At 40.3% G+C, this 16,512-nt stretch overlaps 1 protein-coding gene across 1 annotated transcript in view; it reads left to right on the forward strand.

Annotated features, from left to right (window-relative positions):
- Positions 1-15,856: 15,856 nt before the first annotated feature.
- The window catches only part of GTF2A1 (general transcription factor IIA subunit 1), a 49,657-nt gene continuing 49,001 nt past the window's right edge, over positions 15,857-16,512 (forward strand). The window contains exon 1 of the mRNA XM_049612393.1: positions 15,857-16,335. Coding sequence (XP_049468350.1) covers positions 16,306-16,335 — 30 coding nt within the window. The 5' untranslated portion in view covers positions 15,857-16,305. The remainder of the gene's footprint in view (positions 16,336-16,512) is intronic.

The following is a 16,512-nucleotide window of genomic DNA, read 5'->3' on the forward strand; positions in this document are numbered from 1 at the left end:
CAAGTAGCTGAGACCAGAGAAAAGCACCATAGCCATAATGATTCTTATCCTAAATCTCAAAAAAGCAATTGCTTTTCCATAACAATCTTATACACTTTTTAAATACATCTGATGTTCTACCTGCAACAAAATGACAATTTCATATGTTCTCCTCTCTTCTCAAACCTTCAACAATTCCTTCCCAATTTTACAACTGCACTTTCAGCTGATAACCGTTGTATTTTATTGAAAAATTTTAAACCATCATGGGAAGTTCTTTTCTTTCTGACCACCAAATCTATCAACCCACCTACACATTTCCACCATCAATTCTAACTTTCTTTGTTCTCATCCTGTTTGTTGCACAGTTTGTAGAAGCTCTCTGTTCCCAGCAGAGATGAACAGCTCCCTTTTTGCTCTGAAGCCTATCCTCACTGGCATTTCTCAAAAAGTGATGACTGCAATCATATGCAATTTCTCTTGTGTCATTATGGTTTTTTTTTTCTGTTGACTATTCCCAGCAGCTTGGAAATAGTTTCTAATAAATCCCACCTTCAAAAAATGATTTGGAGAAAGGACTCTGGTAAGTTGGTGGAGTTGAAGCACCAGGAATCTGTCTCCCCACCTAGACATCAATTGCATTGGCAGAATCTGTGGGATATGACCATGTTGGAACTCTGGAGTCTATTGAAGGCTTGCAACTTCCAGGCAAAGGCTTGGACGGTAAATTGCAGCTAGATTCAGTCAATGTCAGCTCTTCCCACAATAGCAGCTCCCCATTTCCCACCTCCCAGCCCTGTGGCAGGCAGCCCTGTACATCCTCCAGAAGCTGCTTGCATGCACTTGCAGGAGCCAGAGTAAACACAAAGGACCCTGTTCCCCAAACATGGGCAATCTGTGCTCTGACTGCTGATTGCTATTTCTGACCATAGAGATACAAAGAAGATATATTTGTTCTCACCATTTTCTCACTTCTTTTCTTCTCAGTTGCCTTCAATTTATCTTCCATTTCCATTACGACATGATAATGACTTTTGTCAATGTCCTGCAACTTGACAAATCTAAGATCTTTTCTATCTTATATGCTTCTCGTCAGCATTTGACAGTTTTAACTATTCTCTTCTTGCAGCAATCTCTTCCCTTGGTGTCCACCCCCACCCCCACCCTCACTAATGTTCTCCTGGTTTATATGCTACATCATTGCCAACTCCTTTCCAGTCTTGTTTTTTGGCTTTTGGTTTTTTTCTCCTTGGTCCATTCTCTAAACATCAGAATACCTCTATTCTCTTCCCTTATACTCCTCACAGGATCTCGTACATTACCATGGCTGTACATACCTATATATGTTAGATGATTCCCAAACATTTATTTCTAGGTCAAATTGCTGGGCTCTAAGCTTGTATTCGCCAGTTTATTTGACTCTCCACTTGACTGCTCAACAGACACCTAAACCTAACCATAACGGAACTTTTCTCATCTAAACGTGTCTTTCCCTCAATTTCCCCCAACCTACGTAAAGGGCACCAACATCTTCCCAGTTACCTAACAGAAACCTGTGAAAATCTTTGCTCATTTTTCTAAGACCCCATGTTCTATCCAAAGCAAGCCTTACAGAATCCCTTTTCAAAACATATGATGGGAGCTCCTGGGCAGCTCAATAGGTTAAAGATCTGACTCTTGATTTTGGCTCAGCTAAGGATGTCACAATTCATGAGTTCAAGCCCTGCATCAAGCCCCACATCAGGCACAGCACAGAGCCTGCCTGGGATTCTGTCTTCCTCTCTCTGTGCCCCTCCCCCACTCTCATGCATCTGCTCTCTCACTCTCTCTCAAAAATAAACATTAAAAAAAATCACTTGAAAAAAACTAGTTTAAAAATATGATGAATCTTTCTTTTTTTAAAAAAAAAAAAAACTTTATTATTTTGAGAGAGAGAGACAGAGCACCCAAGTGGGGGAGGGGCAGAGAGAGAGAATCCCAAACAGGCTCCACTCTGTCAGCACAGAGCCCAATGCAGGGCTCGATCTCAGGAACCCTGAAAATATGACCTGACATGAAGTCAAGAGTTGGAGGCTTAACCAACTGAGCCACCCAGGTGCCCCTATGATGAACCTTTCTTACCTCCACTCTACTCACCTGGATTTCTACAAATGCCTAATGTATAACATTTTACTTATTTATCTTGTCTATTGTCTGTTTCATCAGTCTCATGAGCTTCATAATGGAAGGGGATTTGGTTTGTTTTCTCTTACACTAGTGCCCTCATAGCCTAGAATAGGGCCTGATTCTCAGTGAATATTTTTGAGTGATTGGAAGAAAAGTCTAGTGGGACTCAGACATGCAAAACTGAATCATAATACATTCTTTTAAATGGGAGTGTGTACAAAATTTAGAAAGGGGAATATTTGGAGATCTTGGGAATTAGACACAACTTTAGTCTTTCTTTTTGGATGAAAGAAAAATAAGCCAAGAACAAAGAACATTGTGAAAACATTTGTCTTACTTTTCCTTTTAGAATGTATGTTGAAGCAAGAAATTGTATCAAATATGATCACTTCCCAAATAATTTACAAAAATAAATATAGAGAAACAATGATGGGGGAAATAATGGAAGGAATTAAAGCTTCCAGGAGCTGGATTTTTCCAGAAAGGAAAAAAGGTAAGTGGAGAAAGACATTGTAAGTGTGCAATGTGAAGAAAGATACAGAAACAAATTTTTAAAAATTCCTTTTCCTGGAGGAATGAGAAAGGAGTTGGTCTCAAGTTTACAGGACAGCTATGTGGGACCTTTATAGAGTCAGAGAGCTAGTGAGGACAACCCGTCCATGGATGGCTTGTGACTATCGACTAGTATTTAACTTGTAGAAATCCTAAGATCAGTCAACTTCATTTCTAAGACTCTATCCTACAAAGATAATAGCAAAAGTATATAAAGGTACCTTCACAAGGACATTGTTGCAGCAAAATTTAAAATAGCACAAAAGGAAATAGTCTAACTATTCCTTTATGCACCTACAGAGGTGACTTAAAGTCACCTGAGACAGCATAACATTTACTGGTCTAGAAAGAGGTCTGTGATATACTGGGTATATGAAAAAGCAAATCGTATATAAAATTAAAGGCATGATTTCTTTTTTGTAAAAAACAAAGTGTAGTCATATTTATCTACATATATATATCCAGAGATGCTTTGTGGAAATAGGAAAAACATGTGATTGAGAGATATGATTGGAAAGACAGAAATACATGGATTTCATCTTTTATATTTTTATTTGATGGATTTGGGTAATCTAATTTTTCTTGTTTTGTTGTGTTTTTTTCCTTCCAAATATTTTTTTAATGTCATGATTGCTTAAGGATAAAATTAAGAGGGCTAAATATGGAGACTAAGAACATACTGAGATTTTGAAAATGGTCTGTATTTGATAATCATTATCCATTTTTAAAAAGTCAGACAGATTCTGATTTGATTTTTTAAGCCAATAATGGAAGGATGAAAATACATGAAGGGCATTAAAAAAAGGCTATGTTTGGTATTCTGTAACTACTGTATTAAAGAAGAAGAAAAGGGGAGCCTTGGTGGCTCAGTTGGTTAGGCATCTGATTCTTGATTTTGGCTCGGGTCATCATTTCATGATTGTGAGATCAAGCCCCACATTGGGCTCATGTTGGACGTGGGGCCTGCTTAGGATTCTCTCTCTCTCTCTCTCTCTCTCTCTCTGCACCTCCCCTGCTCATGCATGCACATGTGTGCTCACTCTCTCAATAATAATAATGATAATAATAAGTAAAAAGGAAAGCAAAGGGACAAATGGAGACAATGAGGAGGCAAGAGGGAGGGAGGGAGGAAAGTAAACGAAGGGAAAGGGGGAGACAGAAAGAAGGGATTTGAAATTGATTGTGTTGTTCACCAAAATCAGAGAAAAATTAAGAAGCAATTATATAATGAGTTCTATCGTTTGAAAATAAGACCATGGGGTACTTGGGTGGCTCTGTCAGTTAAGCGTCCAACTTCAGCTCAGGTCAAGATCTTGTGGTTCATGAGTTTGAGCTGTGCATCGGTCTCTGTCCTGACAGCTCAGAGCCTGGAACCTGTCTTCAGATTCTGTGTCTCCCTCGCTCTCTGCCCCTCCCCCACTTACGCTCTGTCTCTCTCTCTCTCAAAAACAAATAAACATTTTAAAAAATAATAAAGAAAAGAAGACCATAGTTATTTATTACTAAGGAGGCTACAAAATCTATGAAGAAGAAATGAAACACCACCCTAAGGGACTGTGGTTTCCTGGTTCTACGTTCTATCTGGGCTCAGGTGTATTTTGTCATCCTGTGTCCAAATAGCAGTATTGATTGTCTTTTATCACACACTACAGTATATCTGAGGGCGGAAAAATCTATCATTTCAATTTAACATTTATTGAGGAATGGTAATGCATTCTACACTTGACAAATGAGCAACTGTATCTCTTGGCTAGAGATTTATATAAGGCTTCTAGTTTTAAACAGTCTGAGTCATTTCAGGAAGTAGATGATTTTCAACTGATGTAGAAACAGAAATCAGTTATTCAAATGATTTAACCTCAATGAAACCGGTGAAAAATTTACTACTTTAGAGTGTGGTATGTGTTTCATCTCAAACTTGGAATTGCTTCCTTCTTTGATTCTAATTTTATAGACGGGGGAAAAAAAAACCTTACATGTGCAGAAGATATATACAGCTTTGCTTTATTGGTGAACTCAGTTCAGAAATATGTTCTAATTTCTATTTGTTCCGCTCCACTGTTCAACATGATCTAGACAAAGACAAAATGGAACCCATTTAATTTTCTGTACCATCAATATTATTATCGTTGCTACGGTCTTCAATATTTACTAAGGACCTACTTTATGCCAGTTATTGTGCTAAGGGGCTGCACGTGGATCATTTCTTAATCCTCACATAATTATCTAAAGTAGGTAATATTACTAACCTGCCACTCTACAGATGAGGTCACTTGCCCATGGTCAGAGCAAGAACAAGCATGTTGGTCTACCTGACACCCGAGGTCACATGCTTGGATACTTGCTAGACCAGTATAGCTGTCGATATATACTACCTCTTCTAATTTATTGTGCCATGACATTAGCACATGCCTAATTTACTTTTTTTATCTACTTATTTAGAGTTATGCCACTGGCTTATTAGATAAAATAGAAAGAATTCCCCTTCCTGATGTTCTACCTCTAAAAATGGTCATCCTTTATTTTGTCTTATGAAAGCATTTAAAATGTAAGGATAAAGCTAGACATAAATGTTTTGATTATAGACAATCTTGCTAGAAAATGGCTGTTCTTGACAAATTCAAGAATTGAATTGAGTCATTCAACTGAAGTGAGTAACTGAGTGGGTGCTATTTAAAATGGAAAATGGATGATTTTCAAGTGATGTAAAAACAGAGGAATTGGTTATTTAAATTATTTAATAAATGCTTCTTGATGATACTTTTATGAAGGCAATTATATTTAATCAGGGCAAAGTCTTGGTTTCAGGGCTCAATGTTGCATAGAGTTTCTTGTCTCCCAAATGAAGTTTAACACATTATATAATTAACATAGACTTGACAAACTTAAGGAGCGACATGATTCGATTCAAAACCGTTGCATTCTCCTGGATTGACAGCTTCTTATTTCTAAGACAGGTGGAAAGAGCCCTGAACTTGTACCTCTAAAATTTCACAAGTAAACAGCAATATGACCTTGGGCAAGTCACTGTTGAAGGTAAGTCTCAGTTTCCTAATCATAATAAAGGCATAATATTACTTATCTCATTGGACTGTTACAAGCTTTAAATGAGGTACTGTGTGATTAAAACTTTTACAATAAATCCATTGTTGTTGTTGTTGTTGTTGTTGTTGTTTCTTAGCTTGGCAGGAACACAAAGTGGCAAATTCCTCATCTTTTTTTTTTTTTTTATCCCCATTTTTCCTGCTTAAGCATCTATTATTTTTTGCCCACTGGCTATCTCATTACTTTGAAGAAACAACCAATAACATTAACCCAGAGCCTTGTTTTCAACAAGTTATTTGAACTACACCCCTTGATTTTTCTCACAGAAACCCATTAAAAGGAAGACCAGCCCTCAGTAGTTAAGCCAATTCCTTACTTCCACTCTGGTCTGGAATCTATGATAATCTTTCTGCCACCTCCCCTTTTACAATCTCTACCACCTCTGCTACCAGAGGAAGGTAGATTCTGGAGAAGAACTGAAATGGGTCCATCTAGTTCCAGTTACAGTAATAATTCTCTAAGATATAGCTTACAGATAAACTGCAGATTTATCTGCTATAATGTATTATTTTAAGCTTATTTATTTATTTATTTTGAGAAAGAGAGAGAGAGAGAGAGAGAAAGTAAGACAGAGAGAGAGAGTGTACATACAGGTGGGGTAGGGACAGAAAGAGCAGGAGAAAGAATCCCAAGCAGGGTCCATGTTGTCAGCAGAGAGCCAGAGCCCAACTGGAAGCTCGAACTCACAAGACTGAGCCCTGTGATGTATTTTATTATAAAGTTATCTATGTAGGGGTACCTGGCTGGCTCAGTCGATAGAGCATCTGACTCTTGATCTCAGGGTCATGAGTTCAAGCCCCACGCTGGGCATGGAGCCTACAACAACAACAACAATAATAATAATAAAGAGGAGCGCCTGGGTGGCTCAGTTGTTTAAGTGTTCAACTCTTGATTTTGGCTCAGGTCATGATTTCACAGTAATGGGATCAAGCCCCCTGTTGGCTCCTGGTGTGGAGTCTGCTCAAGATTCTCTCTTGCCCTCTGTCCCTCCCCTGCTAGTATGTGTGCATGCTCTCTCCCTCTGTCTCTCAGAAAGAAAGAAAGAAAGAAAGGGAAAAAAGGAAAGAAGCTTATTTATGTAGAATTACCTGTCATATCAGGAGGCTCTATCTGGATGAAGGTATATGAAGAAGATAAAGTTGGCATGTAAATCAAAGATAATTTCTCCACTAGAAGAATACTTACACAAAAACATCAGAGCACATTTTCAACATTTTTTTTTTAATTTTTTTTTTTTAACGTTTATTTATTTTTGAGACAGAGAGAGATAGAGCATGAATGGGGGAGGGGCAGAGAGAGAGGGAGACACAGAATCGGAAGCAGGCTCCAGGCTCTGAGCCATCAGTCCAGAGCCTGACGCAGGGCTGGAACTCACGGACCGCGAGATCGTGACCCGGGCTGAAGTCGGACGCTCAACCGACTGAGCCACCCAGGCGCCCCCATTTTCAACATTTTTAATTGTCCTAAGGCACAGCTGTTCAACTTGTGAATCAAGATAAGGCATATGTAGGGCACCTGGTTGGCTCAGTTGTTAAGCATCTGACTTTGGCTCAGGTCATGATCTCATGGTTCATGAGTTCGAGTCCCACATCAAGTTGGGCATGAGCCCCACATCAGGCGAGCCTCACTTTCTCTCTCTTTCTCTCTACTTCTCTCTCTCTCTCTCTCTCCCTCTGCCCCTTCTGGGATTCTCTTTGCACCTCGCTCACTTGTGCCCCCCCCTCAAAAAAAAAAAAAAAAGGCATATGTGGCTGAGGTCCAAAAAACAGAGAAAGAGAAAAACCTATGTAATTAAAGTGTTTAATATTAATTACATTTGTAACAATACCAGGCCTTCTTGGGAATATCAACTGTCTTTTGACAGAAAGACAAGTTGTCTGGATAAAGAATCATCACTGATTGTAAAATAAAGCTTCATTGGCTTATTTTTAATATTTTACATGAACAATTTCATTTAATTCAGTAACTCTTTAATTTCATCAAATATCCAGTAAGTGTTCAAATTTCCAATTGTGTCATAATTGTCATTTCTTTTACAGTTTATTTGCATTGGGATCCAAATAAGTTCCATACATTGTGATTAATTGATATGTCTCTTAAATGCCTTCTAAAAAATTTATTTATTTATTTATTCATTCATTCATTCATTCATTTAGAGAGAGACACAGAGAGAGCACAAGCAGGGTAGGGGCAGAGAGAGAGGGGGACAGAGGATCCAAAGCAGGCTCTGTGCAGACAGCAGAAAGCCTGATGAGGGGCTCAACCTCACAAACCGTGAGATCAAGACCTGAGGTGAAGTCAGACACTTAACTGACTGAGCTACCCAGGCGTCCCTCGTAAGTGTCTTTTAATCTGTAGGTTCCTCTCTCCCTGAATTTATTTATTGAAGAAATTGGACCATTTGTACTATAGCTTCCCAGGGCCTGGCTTTTGCTGATTGCATTCCTGATATATAGTTTGATATGTCCTTGAACCCTCTGTATTTTTTGTGAATTGCTAGTTGGGTCTACAAACTTAGATTCTGGGTTTATATTTTTGGGTGGTGGTCATGAAGGTGAGACTACCTTATAGGTGGTGGCATGTTTTTTTTTTATCAGGAAGGCATATACCTCTGGTTGTTTCCCTTTTTGTAATGTTGGCAGATGTCAGTGCTTAACGCCTCCATCTCTCAATTCATTAGAGTTTGCCCAATGGTGATATTTTATCATTCTTTATTCGGTTTTTGGCTGGAACACTTCTCTTTTTTTATGTTTATTTATTTTGAGAGAGAGAGAGAGAGAACAAGCCGGGGAGGGGCAAAAAGGGAGAGGAGAGAGAGAATTCCAAGCAGGCTCCCCATTGACGCTGACCCAGTGGAGTTCAAAGGGGGGGCTTGATCTCACAAACCATGAGATCATGACCTGAGATGAAATCAAGAGTCGTATGCTTAACTGACTGAGCCACCCAGGTGCCCCTAGCTGGAATACTTCTTTAATGAGAAACTTCTTTTCATCTACTGTATTAGTTTCCTAAGGCTGTTGTAAGAAATAAGCTTGAACTTGGTGGCTCAACACCAACAGAAATTTATTCTCTTGCAGTTGTGGAGGCCAGAAGTCTAAAATAAATGTATTTCCAGGGCCACATTCCCCCAAGAGGCTCTAGAGGAGAATCTGTTCTTTGCTTCTTCCAACTTCTGGGGGCTACACATTACCTGTGGGTGCATTGTTACAATTTCTACCACTGTGGTTACATTTCCCTTTCCTCTTCTTTTTACTCACTTCTATGTATCTCTCTTTTAAAAAAATTTTTAAACATTTATTTATTTTTGAGAGAGGGAGAGAGAGAGGCAGAGCATGAGTAGGGGAGGGGCAGAGAAAGAGGGAGACACAGAATCTGGAGCAGGCTCCAGGCCAGAAGTGGGACTGGAACTCACAAACTATGCGATCATGACCTGAGCCGAAGTCGGATGCTCAATTGACTAATCCACCCAGGCACCCCTATGTATCTCCTATAAGAACACTCACCATGGGATTTAGGGCCTATCAGGGTAATCCAGGATAATCTCATCACAAAATCCTTGACATAATTACACCTGTAGAGACCCCTTTTCAAGTAAGATAACATTCATAGGTTTTGAGGATTGGGACATGGTCATTTTCTTTTGGGGGCCACCATTCAACCCACTGCATCTACTATTTGGTACTTGGTGGTACAGTTCATGTAGGGAAGGTTAGATAAATGCTTATTTTTCTCTATTTATCAATCTTCAAAATAATGAATGAATCCCTAGCATCCTCCAATAGTGACCAATTAGAATTTTCATATTTTGTTTTGTAGCGATATTATAAATTAATGGAAAGTGTCTCATCTTTGTCCAGTGGGAGCCTCTTCATGTTGGCTCTAAATTCTTTTGACATGACACTAGGAGTCTTTGATATCTTCTCTCATGGGCTGAATTGTGTCCTCCAAAAAAGAGATGTTGAAATCCTAACCCCAGTACTTCAGAGAGTGGCCTTATTTGGAAACAGGGTCTTTACAGAGGGCGTCAAGTTAGAATGTGGTCATTAGAATAAGCCCTAATCCAATATGACTGACATCTTTACAAAAAGGGGGACTTTGGACACAGAGACAGACAGGCGCAAAGGGAAAACAATGTGAAGACACAGGGAGAATGCCATGTACAGATGGAGGCAGAGATTGGAGTGATGTGACCTTAAGCCAAAGACAGGAAGGACTGCTGGCCACCACCAGCAACTGAGAAGAGGCAAGGAAGGAGTCTACTCAGAGTGTCAGGGAGAGCATGGTCCTGCTGACACCTTGATTTCAGACTTCTAGCTCCCAGGACTGTAAGAGCATGAATTTCCGTTATGTTAAGCCACCCAGTTTGTGGCACTTTGTCACTGCTGCCCCGGCACACTAATACACCTTCCTTGCTATCTGTATGAAAAGATATTCTAGATTCAGTTTGTATTAGGTCAGGCAATAATTGGCAATTTCATTTGGTTCAAACTGATATTTTTCTTGCTCTAGTTCTGGAGTCAGCAATATCTGCAAGGAGCCTTGATTCCTTTCAGTGGAAAATGGTATTTCAAGATCATAATCTGGGAGCTAGAGATGCTCACAGTTACTAGATTGGTCGCTGTGTTTAGGCTGTTTCAGAGCTATGTGTCTTTCATAGGCTAAAATATATTGGGTCTGGGTTTTTATTATTTAAAAAAAAAAAGAGACATTTCTTGCTCCTGATGTGGATCAGAATAAGACATTTATCCAAGGAGTGCTGGTCTTGAAAGGCCATAATCTATGTACTAGGTATACTCATTGCCACTGGGTTAGTTATTTCTAGGCTTCTTCAGAGGCAGGGGAAAAAATAAGACAAAATGCATCATGATACTTAAAAAATTTTTTTTCAATGTTTATTTATTCTTGAGAGAGAGAGAGAGAGACAGAGCACAAGCGGGGAAGGGGCAGAGAGAGAGAGAGAGGGAGACACAGAATCTGAAGCAGGCTCCAGGCTCCGAGCTGTCAGCACAGAGCCTGATGCAGGGCTCAAATCCACGAACCGTGAGATCATGACCTGAGCTGAAGTCGGAGGCTTAACCTAATGAGCCACCCAGGTGCCCCTGCACCATGATACTTCTAACTCAGATTCAGGACTACAGAATTTTTACTCTTCCCGCTTCTATCTTATATCTGTATTTCCTTTCCCCCATGTTGGAAATCTCAGTTTTTAAGAATAATTGAGATAATGTAATTAGAACATCACATAATTACTCATTTTATTTATCCCACATGCCATTAAAAAAACAGGATATACAAACATTATCATCAACAATACAGAGAAGAGCAAATATTTTTTTTCACATTTGTTTTTAGAAAATATCTCACTAAAGATGCAGACTCAAATTACTGTGTTTTAAAGTCACTTGAAAAGGTTCCTTCCTCTCTGTGTGCTATGAAATACTGTTAGCTTTATTTGCTTTATTGTCTTTCAGTTTTGAGACTAATTAAAATTAATTTTATTTTATAAATAATTTTGTTTTATAATTAAGTGAATGTTTCCAGAGTAAAATATAAAAATATATTTTCTAGTTTCTATTCCTGTCATCATATTATTTTCTCCTTGTCTTCATAGGTAACCTTCCTTAAAAAAAATTATGGCTTATCTTTCCTTTTTTTTTTTTTAACATAAGTATGTATGTATGTACACATGTTTTTATAGTTCCTCTTTTCTTAAATGGTAACATACAAAGAACACTTATCTCTACTTGTTTTTTTCACATAACACACTATACTGAAAATTAGTCTAGGGTGCCTGGGTGGCTCAGTCAGTTGAGCGTCCGACTTCAGCTCAGGTCAGGATCTCACAGTTTGTGAGTTTGAGCCCCACGTCGGGCTCTGTGCTGACAGCTCAGAGCCTGGAGCCTGTTTCAGATTCTGTGTCTCCCTCTCTCTGCCCCTTCCCCACTCATGCTCTGTCTCTCTCTGTCTCTCAAAAATGAATAAATGTTAAAAAAATTAAAAAAAAAAGAAAATTAGTCTATAGTGGTAAATAGAGATATTTCTCATTCCTTGTTATAGCTGCATAGTATTTCACTGTGTGCAAATACCATGGTTTATTCAACCTTATAAAGACATATAAGGGTGTTTCCTTTCTTTGGATGTTATAAGCAGTCCCATAATGAATAGTCTTGGGCGTACACTTTTCATATTTTTGCTACTATATCTGTGAGATAGAGTCCTAGAATTGGCGTTGCTGGGTCAATGGGTAAATTCATCTGTAATTTGCTAGATATAACTGTACATGTGTGTAACCAAGCAACCTGATTAATTCCAATGATAAATCAACATTTTGCTTAAGGAATCGTATCTCATGACAGCATATATTATATTTATATACAAAAGTTACGCTATATACTAGCCACTTAAGGTATCAAAATTTAGCCAAAGGTAAATTAAGTAACAAAATTAAAGTAACAAAAAAAATTAAGGTAACAAATTTATTTTGTGAATAAATTCATCATCAACCACTGGCATAATTATTAAAATCTCATACTAGTGTTCTACAAAGTGAGTTAAAAAGACCTTCCCCCTACTTTGATGTAGCTGTTAATACACTTACCATTAATAATAAATACATCCACCCAATACTTATCAAAACACTTTCTAGTACCCTTGATCTTCCTAACAATCATAGGTGGTGGTTACTATTTCATCTTATCAGCACAGAGAGGTTTAGTTACTGCAGAAGGTCTCACAGTAAAGTAATCGCATTGTCAAACTTGATTGCACAGACTCTGCACTAAGTTATTTTTGCTAAGCCACCACTAACTGACTTATATTTCCATATACAAAAAACAATTGCAAGTTAGTTGCTGTTTTAAGATATGGAGTAGCAATTTTAAACTATAAGTTACAAGGGAGGGAGAGAACATAAAAAAAAAAGATTTAAAAAATCTCCACCTCATGTGTATAAAAGTAACTTGTGTGAACAGTAATTTCTTTTTATATACTACATCAAACATCACTGCATATGGAAACCAACAGGTTTTTTGCTGTTGTTGTTGTCTTGCAAAAGCCTAAAAAATAGGTGAACTCTGAATATTATTTTTTTGGTAGGACTGAAATACATCAGTGCTTCTAAGATCTTGAATAAATGCTGTAACTATGCACTAACTTTACAATAGGGGCTTTCATTAGGATTGGTAAGCTTGAGCAACAAGATCTTTCCTCTTCACTTCTATATTCTCCACAAGTGCCCAAAATTATTGAGCATATAAGGGCTGTGTGATGCCTAAATATGCCAGAATTAGCTTTACTGATCTATTATTTTAAGAACATGGAGACTGCAGGTAAGTTATATAATGAGATTTTAATGCAATCTAATTTCCAGGCGCAATCTTTTTAGATTTTTTTCTTTCTTGGCATTGTTGTTAAAATAGTCATGTGGACAGTAAAACATTTTAATGTTTGGACATACAAGGTTTGGTGTCATTTTGTTTAATATTAAAATTCATGCACTACATTTTTCCTTTGCTTTTGTTGTTTGGCAGTTATCCAGTGGTTTAGGCAGAATATTAACATTAAAAAGAAGTAACTTTTTCTCATCCAGTAAATTTTGAAAAAAAAAAAAGATTCATCACAAAGAAAGAGGGCACTATTATGTATCTGTTTAAGTATATAGTTGTTACAAAGTATGAGTTTGCAAACTGATAATGCAGTATAAATACTTCATATATGGTACTAGAAGCACTAAAATTAGAAAAGATATTTAAGCTCTGCTCCTCCCCAAAAAGTTCATATAAAAACAATTTAAAAATAATGCTAAATCTAGTCTTACGTGAGAAGAGATTTCTGTTCACAGATTTCCAGTTTTGTGAATTAAATGGCTGTGGCCTTCAAATTATTCACACCGACTATTTTGGTGCAAGATCTGGTAATATCTCTTCCTGAAATTAAGCTGGCTGGCACACATATATAGTGATTGGAGGCATATTACAACTAAATGAGCATTTGGAAAACAGTAAACTGGAACGGAATACATGGTGGTTACTGGAGGGAGAGGGAAGAGTTCTAGGTAAAAATTAGCCAAGTGCTTTTAAAATGTGTGAAAGAGGCCATCTCAGAGCCTCTAGGAAGTATGGAGCTCTTAAGGAGTGCAAGGCTGGGTTTTCTGCCTTTTTAATCCAAAAACTATATTTTGTTACTTCAGAGATGAGACTCAATCAGAATATAACTGTCACTAATACCCCTGGGAATAAGTCCATGGAGAGTAAATCTAGATTCTAACCCACGTTCTGTATACAGTGGTCTTAATCTTAACTGATGGCAAAACATCTTATCATTTAGTTAATACCAAATGGTTGGGGAAGAAAATGAGGTGGAAGGAGAGGGATTCCATGTGCAAATTACTCGGTAGTATGTACACATAATGAGGTAAAAAGGAGTCCTCTTAAAATAATAAGCGGTGAAATTTACCAGGGTCTGTACTGTTTAGAATAACTTGTCGGGCTAATGGTCACCTGAATATTAAATGAATTACAAATATTGATGGAACCCCATTTTTATGTATCAAGAGCACTGTTCTCCTATGACTTTTTTCTTTAAGTTTCCTCAACAAACAGGCAGCTGTGCAGGGAAGTGAAATGCACCTGAGTGTTAAGGCAAGAATTTAGGGTCAGGAGGTTTTAAAAGAAATCTCAAAATTATTTGATATTCTCTCTGCCCATCACAAACATACCGACAACTTCCCATTTTCTGAGTATTAATGGCTCTGCTTTCTCTAAGTTCTTCCTTCAGGTCCTGGCAGGTCGCATATTTTCCTCTCTGGTAAGCTGCCTTTATATTCTCCAAATCTGCATTCAGAGGCATATAACTGTGACATTTCGTTTTGCTTTATGAGGATAAACTCCTTCACTTGTCCAGACTACATTCCGCGTGTCTCTCAAAATTCCTACGGACAAGAGAATTAGGTACTGTGAGTTCTGCCTTCCAAACAGAGCATTCTCTGTTCTGCGTGAAATGTTGCCATAAAGGCGTGATTTGCCTGAGCAGAGCAGGGCAAACGCCTATTTAATTACACTCCAAGACATGGACTTTTTCTGCCGGCTCTCTCACAGCGAGAGGCCACGAGAATTGGTGGGTCAAGGGCAAGTATTTTAGGTGTTAGTCACTGCACGCAGTCCACGTGGAATCACAGAATTTGGGCAGTATTAAAAAAACAAAACAGAACAACGGAGGGGGGGACGTTATGGTGCTGTCATAATCCGATGGCTCATGTTTCATTGTTGTGTGTTTCTGGCATTTCCACTACCGCAACAAATCACTTAAAGTACACGGTCTACTAGGTGGACGAACCTTGAGGGAAATGAAACCCAGAGACTTTTAGCTGTACTGGGGGAGACAACTCAGCCGGTTTCAGAGGTTACTAATTCTGAAATGTGTTAACAGTGGGCCCAAGCCAGCTTTCCTCCCCTTTAGGAACTGGCACACAATTTCGCAGGCCAAAGGCCCACCCTCCGCAAGCCGACCGAAAGCCTCGGAGCTCTAAGTACAAGACTAGCTCACACCCTTGAGATGACTGCGCATTTAAAACTCTGCCCGGAGTCCGAGCGCCTCCGGGACCGGAAGCGGGGTCACGTGACTAGTCCTCCGCCGCAGCCATTGCTAGCGAGGCAGCTCGCCAGTGCCCCTTCCATATTTCTTAGCTCCTCCAGCTCAGGGAGATGCAGAAACACCTGACAGGAGGGGTCCCAGGTAGCTTTGAACTCGAGTGTCACCAGAACGCACGTCGCTTCCAGCAATACTTTAAAAGCCCCTTATCCCAAAAGAGCTGTCGGACACTTCCGCCTGTGGGGGCCACCACGTGATCACGCGAGACTTGGGAAACCTGCGGGGCGACTTCACTACTCCAGGCCACAAGGCTCCGCCCGCCCAGCGCTCTCCACGGCGCGTGACGACGCGGCCCAAGGTGGCCTCCGCCCCGGCGCGCCTGCGCACGCGGCTCTCGCGGTGTCTCGCGCTCAGCCCCGCCCACCTCTGCCCCCGCCCTTTCCGCCCCTCCCTCCCCCTCCGCCCTGTCTCTCGGCGGCAGCGGCGGCGGCGGCGGCTCGCGCAGCTCGTTGGCTCACTATATAAAGGGGAGAAGCGGGCGGACCGGACGGCTGGAGCTGCAGCCGGTGGCGGCAGCGGCGGCGCGGGGAGCGGCGACCGGTGGTGGTTTCCCTCCTTGGCGCGGGGTGGGGAGCGGGCAACGCCCCCCGGACCCCACGAGGGTCGTGGCTTTTTTCTTAAGGGCGATTCTCGAGGTTTTTTAGCTCCGGGAGGACTGCCCCCCTCCTCCTCCTCCTCCTCTCACCGCTCCCCTCTACTCTTTCAGGATCCGATTTTGTTTGAAATTTTTACCCCCAGTCTTGCGGTGGCTTGGGCCACCCTCCGGGTGTTTTGGTTTTCTTTTTTTCTTTTTTGGTTTTGTTTTTATCTTGTTTTCTCGGGCTTGCCCCCCTCTTGTTTGTGTTGTGTGTGGAAATGGCGAACTCGGCAAATACAAACACCGTGGTAAGGACGTGGTTTGGTGGCCGGCGGGGGCTTCGTTCAGGCGGCAGCAACGGCCGGACCGGGCGGGGGCGGGGACGGCGGCGACTCCCGGCCTCTACTCTCCTCAGCCGCCCGCGCGGCCGCCGCCGCCACTTCCCGCCTCGGGCGGAGCGGGCCGGGGCGGCGGGCGCGGGGGGG

The sequence above is a fragment of the Panthera uncia genome (genome assembly GCF_023721935.1).
Source record: "Panthera uncia isolate 11264 chromosome B3 unlocalized genomic scaffold, Puncia_PCG_1.0 HiC_scaffold_1, whole genome shotgun sequence".
Classification (NCBI taxonomy): domain Eukaryota; kingdom Metazoa; phylum Chordata; class Mammalia; order Carnivora; family Felidae; genus Panthera; species Panthera uncia.